Below are 12834 nucleotides of genomic sequence, written 5' to 3'. Positions count from 1 at the left end.
AATCTGGAACGAATGATTTTAAACACCGGAATAGTGCCGCCTCGTACAGCGCGGGTAGGTAATGTGTGGCTGTATTGTGTGGGTAGCTAGTACTTAACGTGTCATAGTTGCCATTACGAATATGCTGAAATGCTGAAGTGGTCGTGGCATCCACTTCCAAGCGCTTTATGCCACCTCTCCTGTATCTGAACAAGCAAAGACAGAAAAGCATAAACATATTGGCCACCGCATGCCAAATTCCATTGCAATAAATGAGTAACTCTTCATTTGCAATGCGCTGATGGCATTACTGCATGGTTACTGGGGCTTGGAAGGAGAATTCTTAAGTAGTATGTGACGAAGGTCTCCACTAGCGAACATCATTCAGCGGCTAGAAAAACGAATGGCGCATGCTCAAGATACGCATGATTTCATCGGGACTATACTTTATATCCCTCGGTATTATTATGCCTCGTTTCCGGGAAGTTCTTTGTTTAACCGTGAAAATGTTCCAGGCGCATAAAATATTTAGTGTCCTGTCGTACTATGCATGTCATATAACCTTTGTTCTGCCGATGATCATAGGACTTTTTTCTCTTTTTGTTTTGCTTGTAGAGAGCTGTACACTGGCATGAAGACACTTTCTGTAAATCTATCCATACACTTCCAACTGCAATTCTGTCCTTTATTTTGTTTTCATAATTGCGTTGATGACACTTACTGTCCTCTATATGACAATTAGTGGGCGCCATTGCCAAGCGTCATCATCTTATATCAATCTCCAATTGAAAATATTTAGGCTTTTAGGTTTCATGGGGTTTAATGTCCCAAGGTGACACATTGGCTATGAGGGACGTCGAAGTGGAGGGCTCCAAATAATCTCGACCACCAGTGGCCGAGAATCTTCGTTTCCGTCAGTGGGCGCAGGTCGAGATGCTCCAGTGCACGGCAGAGAGACTGTCTCTCGGCGCTGTAGGTGTGTGAGTGTTGGGGGGGGGGGGGGGGGGGGGGGGGGGAATCGGAATGCGACCGCCGCGGCCGGAATCGAACGCGCGGCTTTCGTGTCAGCAGCCGAGCACCATATACCTTAAACTAAAAAAGAGAAAATCACGTTCACGTTTTAGATGTCTTCTTTATTTGATATAATCAGATTTACGCTGTGCGAGATCAGCGAATCCACGAACAACGCTGCGGCCTCGAGGGCGGGACCGGCAGGCACCGGTCGATCTTCTCGCAGCCCGGAGGGGCCCACTGCTGCAGAGGCGAAGGGTAGCTCAGTTGGGCAGCTCCGCAGCCGCGGAGTATATATACCTACCATGGCGGCGGCGTCGCACCAGTCGAGCTGCGGTTTTCCAGGAACCACGCTGCGCTTGTGCTGGCGGTAGATTGCGAGTATGGGTGTGATGTGCTCGCGGTACTCATGAAGGTGTGGACTGCAAAACGAGGAGGTTGCCCCTTCAGTTGGCGCGCTCTGCAGGGGGCCGGTTACAGCATGCAATTACTGCGAGCATGCGTTAGAATTCGGCAACCGGGCCTCATTGGTGTCATTCGCGGAATCAACAGGGCCACCGCCGTACTCCTGCGCGGTCCGCCGGTCACATCGATCTAATTTCGTGACCGTGAAACATGCTGCGATTACCAGTTGCAACTGCAATCGCAGAAAGAGCGAATTTGTCACTACAGGCTTTCGAGAGTGTCGAGCCCAAGCAAACAGTGGCCCGCCCAACTGCAACACAGCGAGAGCACGTACGGTATGGGGAACTTCTCTCCCGGGTCCCGGCCCAAGTGGAACAGCACCGGTTGGTCCGTGTAGTTGAGCTGCTTGTGGCTGGTAACGCCGTCCACATGCTGTCCGGGGCATACGTTCAGGTCCTGGAAGCAAGAGGTTTGGCTCGCAAGCTCCAGTCTTGTCGTGGACGCGGATTTCTGGGCGGTTTCCGGGACTTGATGTTTAGTGACGTGTTAGTTCCATAAGACAAAATTCTGTACAAAAGCCCCCTGGACCCACCGTCGGGAGATTAGACGGGCCCGGCATGAAAGGAGAAGAACAGGGAAAAAGCAAAAATAAAAACAGAATTAAACTACAGTCGTCCCTCGCTAATATGGACACTTTCGTTTCTGAACAAAAATGTTCATAAAGCGAGTCGTCCGTAATAACGAATCATGAAGAAAACCAAAAATAAATATGAAAAATAAGCATTATGATTACGGACTGCTTCGCTTCGTAGCGGTGGGCCGTGAAGTGGAAATCGAGCAGTCTTCGAAGCTCCAGGTACATTTATCGTTTCTACATTATCTTTAAAATCATGCGGTGCAAATTTTAGCACGTTTGGTGCTCCTATTGGTCCATGAGACGCGTGATGGCGCCTATCGGAGCGACTAAGTATCTCTTGCTACGACTGTTCACATCCCAAGAACTCTATACTCACTCGGCTGGCAACTGCTGGATAGGGTTTTAAACGTAGCATATACAACGAAATTTTTCAGCAGCCGTTCATGCAATGCGGCAAACGGTAAGGCACGTTGCTACTGTAATTCATGAAACCGTACATAAGCAAAAAGGCCTTTACTTGTGCATTCGCATTTTCGCATTGCCTTTCGCTGGTGTTCTGCACTCAGAATTCCAAGGGCGGAAAATCTCGCAGAATCACTTGGGATTTTGTTCTCATCGCTAACCATATTTACGGGACAAAAATACATTGGCCCCAATGGGCTTTGTACAATTTCACCCTGTCTATTGTCCCGACAGCGAGTTTCCATATTAACGAGGCGTAAACACGTTGAAAAAGTTTGGTGCCCAGAAATAATTGTCCATAATTCAAGTCGCCCATATTAACGGGGGTCGTATTAACGGGGCACGACTGTACACGCAAAGTCGTGCGGAAAATCCTTTCCAGGAGGAGGAGGAGAAGGAGGAGGAAAGGCAGGGAGGTTAACCGGAACAATAACCGGTTTGCTACCCTGCACGGGGGGAAAGGGGTGAGGGATAAAAAGATGGAGGAGAAAAGAGAGTAGCAGGAAATTAAAGTCACTATGCAAAGTCACAGCCTATCGTGCAGGCCAGAAGTTCTCAAGAAGCGGAGCAGTGCATTGGAGGTCTTCACCGCCGACGATCGGTCTGTGGCCGAGAATCTTCATTGCAGTCAGTGGGCGCAGGTCGAGATGCTCCAGAGCACGGCAGAGAGACTGCCTTTCGGCGCTGTCGGCAGGGCGTTCACAATGAATGTGGGCTATTGTCTCGTCACACCCACAGATGGCACATGCAGGGCTATCAGCCATACCGATTAAGAAGGAGTAATGCTTGGAGAAAGCTACACCAAGCCACAGGTGACACAGAAAAGTTTCTTCACGACGCGGTAGGCCGGATGGAAGCCGGAGCTTCATATCTGGGTCCAAGGATTTTAAACGCGAATTCGAAAATTGGCCTAGCGGTGGTTGCCTGAGATGCCGCTGTCATGGCAGCCATTGATAAACAATTTCGTGCCATTTATTGATTGACGTGCTTCTTTCCATACCGGGCATCAAAAGGAAGGCTGATTTATCGACGACAGCACTAAAACAGACTACTGTAGAATATTTGCATGAGAAACACGGACACCGACGGCTCAGTGACCCCTTCCAGTTCCTCGGGCTTCGTAGTCATCCCCGTAAGGACCATAGTTAATAAAGTGAAAACATCACACCGGACTCCATCGACTGGTGCAGAACTTACTGCTATTCGTGTCGCCATTGAGCATATCAGTGCAGAAACTCCCCAGCAGTGGTCTGTTTTCACCGATCCAAAGGCCGCCCTCGAAGCGTTACAATCTGCTCTTCGTCATGGGTTCCATGAACAACTTGTCGCCGAAATCCGAGAGCTCCACCACACAGCCATATCCTTTCCAGATTGCATGCTAAAGCAAATGCGCTCATGGGCTTCTCAATTGCGTCTGGCAAAGATATCTTTTTAAGACACAGACAAGTTGGCCTACACTTCTATGACACTTCCACAGGAGCCACCGCCTCCTCGAGCGTATAGGAGGCTAATCTTGAGTTAATCTAACGCTACACCTTCGACAGTTCCGCAGCTCAGCGAGCCACTTATTGCGCACTATAGCTCGTCGCATGGGGACGATTCATGGGTTCTTGTTCAACTAAGGTGATGCCGAAAAAATGCGTTTCCCAGAAGCGATGTCTTTTGCACTGCCCAGTGTCAGTCTTATCCTCTGAACACCTGTGTGGCGTCCCAGTCACCCGTGGCTGCTGCGCTTAGGGCCACAGAAATCACAGAATTTTCTGCAGACTTGTCTCATATAGAAGATGATGTCGAATTTTCCTATGTCAGCACCTGGTTAGTGCCAGCGCTCGCAACAGCATTCAGGCCTCATGGCAAACGCCCCACGCGCACAGGGCAGAAGAAAATGCATGGCACTGTATGTATACCCGAGCAACTACTCCTGTTATACAGGTCAGCACTCGGCAGTGAATCGGAACAGTGGTGCACTAAATTAAACTCATCACTTCCCAAAAGCCGCCACGGGAATAGCCCCGTAGGGTGGTTCATTGGACAGATCCCCCCTCCCTCCAACGTATACCCCAAAAATACAAGACGCTGGCAAAGCGCGCTGCTTTCTTGTATGAGAGAGTCGTTGGCTGCTTAAGGAGCAACTGTCTTTGCGGACATGCGATATGTTGAGGCAAAATAAAAATAAAAACTAAAGTGGGGCTTTGCCCTGCATCACAACGTAAAACACGCCAGTTCAGGGTAGCTGTATATGCTCGTTGGTTGCTCATGACGAAATATATGTAGCACTTGAAACACAAGGACGGAACGAAGCGGACGAGGCAGCCTTCAAAAGGTTTTATTCGTGGTACGATAGGTTTTTGCACAAAAGCGGAGTCTATGAAAACAAGTTCGTGTAATGAATAAAACCTGTTGAAAGCTATATCGCATGTGTCCTCCTATTCGTTCCATCCTTATGTTTCAAGCGTTAAAGGTTTCGTCGGCAACACGCTAGTGTTTGTGGCTAGCGTGTGGGTTAAAGTCGATATCACGCTATAGATAACACTTACATGACCATGTGTGAGCTCGGAAGCTCAGTGATTGTATTCTTAATCCAGCGCTACATTTTAACATGAGGACATAGAAAGAACTTGACAGCACGGGCTCAGTGATTTGTTGTACTTACTGTCACCAGAAATTTAACATTCAATTCTTAACGGCTTCGTCGTTTCGTTATATTGCCGCTCATGTTACGAAAAAAAAAACATTAACCATACGAGCTGGTGATAGTAAAGAGTGAAATGCCTGAAAATGGGTCTTTGACCCCACCTTGAGTAATCGAAAAATACCCTGTGCCATGGCGCTCTTTGACCATAGACGCCCTTGCGCCAAAAAAAATCCATAATCATCACCATAATCATCATTACCATACGAGCATAACAAAACGTTCTGTCGAACGAAATAAGTTTGCTAAATCTTCTTGTTACCTTTGAAAGTGATGACTGCACCATAAATGTTTGTTATCCTTCTTTCCCTCTTTTTGGCTGGCGGAGAGCTTTAGCTGGGTCGTTGCAGAAATGATGTGCCCTTACATGAGCGACGTGATATGGCAGGGTCGACGACGGGAAAAGAGCATACCCCTTTGAAATCTGTCCAGCACCAAAAGTGCGCCTTGTACAGGCCGCTTCGCACCGCCATCAGCTCGTTGCCTCGGTAGTAGAAGACAGGCCTGCGCACAGGGTGGATGCATGCGAATGAGATGGCACAGCGGTGAACCGCGCCCAGATGCCCATCCAGAATAAATGCTCGGCTCTAATACATTCACTTTAGCCGATTTCTTTAGTGCATCTCAATGCGCTGCATTCACCACTGGTCCAAGTTTTAATGTGGCAGCAAGTTAAGCAATCAGAGAGCAACCAGAAGCAATGTTTAACGTAGAGCATATATAGCTACGACAGGAGGAGGCCGAAAAGTTCAAAACATTAGCCCGCTGCGGTGGCTCAGTGGCTTTGGCATTCGGGTACTGAGCCCAATGTCGCAGGTGGCGGAATTTTGGTGGAAGCGAAATACAAAAAAAAACGCCCATGCGCTGTCAGCACACGTTAAAGAACCCAAGGTGGTATAAATTAATCCGGAGCCCTGCAGTACAGCGTCCCTCATAGCCCATGTGTCGCTTCGAGGTGTTAAGCCCCGCGATTTACAAATTTTCAAAGAATTAGCATGCAGACACGGATCGTGATATAATCTGCGAAGGTTATGAGACGGTATCATGGGTTGTTATATTTTCTACTTCGCTCGCATCGAAAACTGTTTTACACCCCATTTGTACGGCGCGCCCTAACGAACGCAGAGACGATTCTTTTTTTTTACAGTTGAATATTTCTATTCCTAGCTTGAATGAAACGCCAGACACACACGGCCTCCAGATGAGCAACCCAGCAATAGCACAAACAACAGTCGTAGAGAGGGGACAGTACAAAAGCTTAAAGTTCACTGTAACATTTTACTTGCTGAAATGCACTCGGTACAGCTGCAAGTGCACTGAGTCGTTCGTTATTGGAAGTTCACATTAAAATATCCAAAATTTTGGCATTCGGCCGGAGCAACGGTCAAAACTTAGCCCAAATTCTATACCTCGCTTGCTAATCGTTTCATATAGCTTTTCGCGCGTTTTGCGCTTTCTGTCAGCCACCCCTGCCTGCTGTGTTCTGCTGTTTGCCCAACCTTACGCTGTGCTGCCAGCCTTTAGGACAAGGTCCGCGGTGCTGGAAATGGAGCAGCAGTGCCGGCTCTTCCACTTTCACTACTCAGCTGTGGCATCAAAAAAGCCGCGGGTAAACACTTCTTCCGCTGGCGGTGCATTCACCTCTCGGTGGGCGGGTTGTTCCGGCGGCCGAGTAGCACGCCGTGCACCAGGCTGTGGCCGTCCAGCACCAGCCCTGGCGGAAGCGTGGCCCCCGCCAGCTCGGCAATGGTGGGCAGCAGGTCCATGTTGGAGACCGGCAGACGGCTCACCTGGACGAAGGCAAGGCACACGAGGACAGGTCGGTCGATTGACCGACCGACCGATCTCTCGATCAACCAGGGAGCATGAAGAATGACTGAGCGAATGGGCGGCTACCGGACATCTCCATCTTCTGAGACAATCGCAGCAGCGCACACCTTGTGCTTTGTTGCTCAAGGCTCGGCGTAACTCGAGGCCCACTATGCAGCAGCTCTGGCGGGTTTTATTCAAAACAGTAATGACTGAACTGTTAGATTACGGGATCCTTAGCGCATCTATGAGCTTTCCCTGGCTCGTAAAATATTTCTTGCAGTATTATCATCGTGTGAATGACTGCCTTTTTACTATTTACTATTTTTTTGGCCACACACTGTTAACGCGTACCATTCACGATTAGCATTGCATTTTCATGCAGCGTCATATAGCGTATTAGAATACTATTCGGCATAAAAAATGTTCCTGGAGTTGTTTTTCTTTAGTGATCTCGCGGCTCTGGGGAAAATAGATCTAGAGCAGGGGAAAAAGAGCGCGGCTAGTGGAAAAATAAAAGTTACGAAAAGAAATGGCCGTGCTCCTCGATTCATTCCTCCTTGTGCTCCCGCTTTACCCCTTTTCTTTATTGTTCCTCATTCCAAGCAGCTCCGGAAAATGTGAGGCCTATGCTTTCCTTAACTTTCTTTTTATTATGATTTTAGCCTCAATAGATGCAGATGGACGGGGTGGCAGGAAGCACTGAACGGAACCGCCTGCAGCTGAGGGTCGTACGCTGAAGTTTTCGTGAAAGAAAAATACAAGCGATCTGGCAATTTTGGTTCACACAGAGGCGTACAAAGCATTGATTAGTGCCAAACTCCACATCGCTTTACCGTCCACACCGTATCTACATCCACCCTTGTCCCCGCCCAAGCGCCACCGAAGAAAATAGTAGCCATACGCATGGGCCTGCGACTGCGACCGTCTGCTTATCATAGACTGGTCGCTGACCAAGCAAGGAAATGCGAGGACTAAGCAATTGAAACGGATACAAAATCGAGAACAGAACTAAGAAGAGATGATGATCGTCCCGCTCAACCTTGTCTCGTTTTTCAGCCTTAGTGCTCGACATGTGTTCTAGATTTCGGGAAGGTGCCACGCGTCGTCCGTTTCCGGCTCACCGTGCCCGCAGGGATGGTTCCAGGCCACCAGGCAATAGCCGGCTCCCGGACGCCTCCTTCGAAGGTGGTCAGCTTGCCGCACAGTAGGGGCCCGTTGCTTCCACCTGCAGTGCACAGGCCACGTCTGCGGCTGCACGGTGGACCAGTCGCGAATGTGCACCCGCTCCAAAGCATCGTGCATGCACTTGAGCGCTTCAGGGAACAAGGTGCTAATGCTGCCACTTTTCCGTATACTTGAAAGAATAACCATCCGTTTAGACTGGGCCGCACTTGGTTAGAAATTACTTTTTCAGCACGTGCCGCTACCGCTCCTCTATACACAAAGCAGGCACGGCCTGTTTATTGCCTCGAACGCGCTGCACGCATGTTCTCAAACAGCTGCCCTTCGATTGATCGAGCCAGAATAAAATTCACAAGACTAAAGAAACTGGGAGAGCAATATGTTTACTTTCTGCGTTGCATGCAAGTGAAGCGAGTGCCTTCATCCAGTTGAGCATTAGTTAGGCACCTGGGCTATGTAATGGAAGCCTCACCGTTCTCCATTTCGCGCGGATACGAACCGCTTTCCCTTTCGTAGGTGGCCGCCCCGTTGTCCGAGGTGAAAAACACGAGCGTGTTCTCCGCGATCCCCGTGCTCCTCAAGGTGTCCAGGATGGTGCCCACACCACGGTCCAGCTCAATCACAGCGTCGCCGTAGCTGCAGCGCCAAGGAGTAGTTCACGCGCAACACCTAACTCGAGGCGATCGCACTGCAGCGGTGAATGTATGGCGGCCGCCTCGCAGAAACGCCAAGAGATTGTGCAAGCAGGCCATGCGCTGCGCTGTCAATAGCTGAGCCTTGCGTCCGTGCAGCTGTCGGACACGGCCGGCCGAAGCCGCGAATTAAGACGCGCCTGCACCGATCCTTTCCGTGCATTTGATTTGCAAGCGCATATGTGGTGCATGAAACGCATTTGCAAACTTTAAGAACGGCCTAACCCGTACTCGTGCCAAGGTAAATTTGTACAGACCGAATTAGTACGCGGATTTCGATCTCCTTCTAATGCACGGGTGACGCGCTAACGTGAAGCAAGCTTCCACGCGTGGGTCCTCCGAGTTGGGAGACGTACGAACCACACGCACCGCTTCCGAACAGAGCACAGTCTCCTTTTTGCGTTCAGTACAGTCAGTTTTAGTGAGCTCTCGATAATCGGGTTTCTATTCATTAAGGGACGATTCCCGATCGGCACACTCGTTCACGTTAGAATCCGGCCCGGCATATACAGCCGCTATGTGTCCAACCTTGAACGATGTGCAACGCGTGGATCGGTATATGCTTTTGGCGGAAGCTTGTCGAAAGATGTTCACCCCGCGCACTTGAGCGCCGACACGGTGGTTTTTGCAAGAATCGGCGCTGTGTCGCTACCCACGACATCGCGTCAAAACTGAGGGGAGCTATTTATGCATTTGGGAGGCCGCGTCGACGGTTCTGGCTCGAGAACCTCGCGGTTTCCTGTTTTAGGACTCGCCACTCACGCTCCCCGGACGCTCCGGCCCCGGACAACCTCGGAGGCGTAGACGGGTGTGTGCGTCGAGTCCGGTGCCCAGTACAGGAAGAAGGACTGGCGCTGCGCCGCTTGCCGCCTGATGAACGACACGGCCTCCTGGAATGGGAGTTTTCGAAACTGCGCTGGACATACCGCAGCTGGGCGACGGCGGCCAAGGCGTTCGGCTGCTGGGCACGAACTCGTGCGGCTGGCTTTGATCTCCGCCGCATTTCGATGACGGGGGAAATGCAAAAATAAAACGCTCGTGTGCTGGTGGCAGAAATTAATCGGCACAGCCCACAGCGTAAGTGAAAATTTTCCATTAACCACGATCCATTTTTATTAATGCGAACGGAGTATGACGGTTACGAACGGACAGGCTTACGATTATGCAAGCTTTTCGAGGGATGTATTATAAACGAAACCCTTCTCGTGTTCTGGCGATCAATGAATTTTTGAACACATATTTCCAGCCTCTAATTTTGTTTGTTCTTAGCGGGTTATGTCACAAATGACGTTTGTTTGCGTTTCCGTGCGTTAATAGATGAGGCGAATTAAATGGCATATATTTGTTTTACGTCCTGCAATGACGTCATCTAACAACATATAGTTTACTTTTTTTGCTAGGAAAAAAACGCACAAAATTTTAAAGCAAATATATAGGCTCAGTCCCATGCTCCACTAAAATTAGAGTTTGTTCCGTGCAGCTTTGCTCATAATCACTGCCCGCTTTTCACTTTGCTCTGGCAGATGCACATACCTCCGTGTAAATCACTGTGACGTTGGACGTCGCTGTCTTAACATCAATCTTGAAGTCCTCGTAGTATCTGAAATCAGACAATATTTAAAAAATGTATTCCTCCGTGCTTTATTCACTCCCACAAGGCGGCATGTCGTCGTCCACATGTGTTAGATGGCACATTTCATCAGTGTGAACCAATTAAACCGGGTGCGTTCTGCGCCTAATATTTGAGCGTAAATGCTTATTGAACAGCATACAGTAACTAACGCTTCCACGCATCGTGTATTTAGCATATGATAAGAACACTTCATTTCTCCCCAAAAGAAGGCTTTTAGAAAAATAGAACCGACCTCTGTAGGCACAATTCCGAGCTAAATGTAACCAAGATTTTAACAAGTACGAAGTGCCCAAGGCGAGTGAAACCAACTGAGTGCTGTTGAGAGGCGCATGGCCTAGTCAGCAGTATTTTTTTCTCGTTCTACAAACTTTATTAATTATTAAAGACCAGCTAGATAAATTTTTAAATATTGGTGTCAGGAATAAAATATCACTGCGGAAGTTGTACATTGCTTTGAAAAACAGCATGCCGTATAATGTTTTCACCAAGGTTCCATTTACCTAAAGTAGCTATTCTTCCCGGAATTTAAAAAAAGCTCGGAAAATACGAAAGCTTCCTAGTGAGCGGTTGTCCTCCAGCGTCTCAAGAACAAAATCATATTTGCCGTGGCTCTTCCCGACAGGGCTTTGCGTATGCAATGGGCGGGAGAGATATGCGCCAGCTAGCAGCCGTCACGCGGTAGCTTTATTTTATGGGCGGTAAGTGAAGCTGCATAAATGGTACCTTGATGTAAACAATTCTGCCAGCTGTTTTCCGAGACGATCTATATACAGGTTCTGAATCGACGTTTCATTCAAGAAGACTATATTTCATAAGTTAGCTCTGTAGTCTTCACTAGTTAATTGACTTTGGAGAACGAAGAAATACTGCAAACTAGGCGACGCGACTTTTAACAGCCCTCATTTGGGTTTCGCTGGGGCTAGGACACTACGCATTTCTAAAAAGCTTGGCTACTTTTAGCTGCGACACCTGGTATATGAGGCAAGTATAGCATCTGCCAGACGTGCAACAATAGTATCAACCGTCTAGCTATACAATCCACCGGTTTTAGCGAGTCCTGACAGCTCTGATTCACCTGCCTGCTTCATATTGACTGTCTTATCGACTGCTTCCCGACACGCACCTGGAAGTTGTTCAGCGAAACCCGCTACTACAGTTCGCTGGCAAACTGTTCCGAAAAACTCTAGAGCCGACGAAGATGGTTCATGGTGCTCTGTTCAACGGAATTGTTCACTTCGTCCTGAAGCCAAATCAATTAGGCCACCGTTGAAGTTAAGTTCTTCCGGGAATATACCATTTCAATGATACCAATTCTCGAATAAGAAAAACAGAGTGTGAAGACACCGTCGACTGCGTTCGACGAAAGCTGTGGCATGTCGCGGATGGTGCTATCGTTTAATTATTTTTTCCGACTGCGGGAAACATACTCTGCAATACGTCCCCGGATGCTAGATACGTACCGATAAAGTCAGCGGGCCTGTTTAGCTGCTCTGAGCGGTCCGTGGTCGCACCATCTTCTGTAAACAAGATACCGCGCAGCAACACTGCGCATACGCGGCGCAGCTGCTGAGGCGGAGCCATCCACTGACATCATTTTATTACGTCAAAGGCCGACACCCATGTGCCGCTGCGGCGCACAGAGTGAAACAGTGGTACGCCTTTCCTGTCTTAATATAATCTTCCGCCGCTGCTTGCACCATGCACTTTTGTAATGACCTTTCTAACTTTTCGCGTGTGGCTCCGTGTGGTCCAATTAATACTCAACCGTCCAGCTGATCTCTGAGGTAGCACTTGTCCAGGTTCGGTCAAGTGCAAAGACTGGAGAGATTTTGCACGGGCAGACAAATTGTAGATGCCTGGTGGAAAACCGTGTGTGCCTAGGAACGAACTCATCGCGGCACCGCACTCACAACGGCCCCACAACTCAGCAGCCTCAAAAAGCATAAGAAACTGGCTATTACGTCACTTTCTTTTTGGAATTTACGCTTCTGTCGTTTGGTTCCTTCAGGTAACTAAATAGGAAGTTGCAAAGAAAGCCCCTGCAGCAGAAATACCACAGCCCTGTAACATATACCTCGTAAAGAGGGGAGAAACATCCTCCACCGAACGACGGCGTCTTATTCTTATTGCCACGCATCACCTATAGCCGAACCAGCGCCTGTGGAGACGCTGGCCAAATTCCGAGGGACACTAGTAGGATACAACTCAAAATCGAAGCGGCAAGCGCACCTTAACGGAGGCCCTCCGGCCAATGTCGACCGATTGTCATGACGTCGTGGTCAACCACCTAGCGCGATATCGCAGGTGGCTGGATGGTGGTGGACACCAT

The 12834-nt window shown here is 49.0% G+C and overlaps 1 protein-coding gene across 3 annotated transcripts in view; it reads right to left on the bottom strand.

Moving 5' to 3' along the window:
* Positions 1–1091: 1091 nt before the first annotated feature.
* LOC144113944 (N-acetylgalactosamine-6-sulfatase-like) overlaps positions 1092–12834 on the bottom strand; it is a 48429-nt gene continuing 36686 nt past the window's right edge. For 2 of the 3 annotated variants that reach the window (XM_077647355.1, XM_077647356.1), the window contains exons 7-15: positions 10406–10472; positions 9635–9762; positions 8653–8816; positions 8120–8223; positions 6828–6976; positions 5600–5690; positions 1730–1851; positions 1295–1412; positions 1092–1233 (exon numbers count right to left, since the gene is read on the bottom strand). In XM_077647355.1, coding sequence (XP_077503481.1) covers positions 1147–1233; positions 1295–1412; positions 1730–1851; positions 5600–5690; positions 6828–6976; positions 8120–8223; positions 8653–8816; positions 9635–9762; positions 10406–10472 — 1030 coding nt within the window. In that variant the 3' untranslated portion in view covers positions 1092–1146. The remainder of the gene's footprint in view (positions 1234–1294; positions 1413–1729; positions 1852–5599; positions 5691–6827; positions 6977–8119; positions 8224–8652; positions 8817–9634; positions 9763–10405; positions 10473–12834) is intronic. The other variant, XM_077647357.1, reaches the window with a different exon arrangement.

The sequence above is a fragment of the Amblyomma americanum genome, chromosome 1 (genome assembly GCF_052857255.1).
Source record: "Amblyomma americanum isolate KBUSLIRL-KWMA chromosome 1, ASM5285725v1, whole genome shotgun sequence".
Lineage (NCBI taxonomy): Eukaryota > Metazoa > Arthropoda > Arachnida > Ixodida > Ixodidae > Amblyomma > Amblyomma americanum.
The sequence above is the reverse complement of the archived record's forward strand: the minus strand, read 5'-3'. Positions and strand labels throughout refer to the sequence as shown.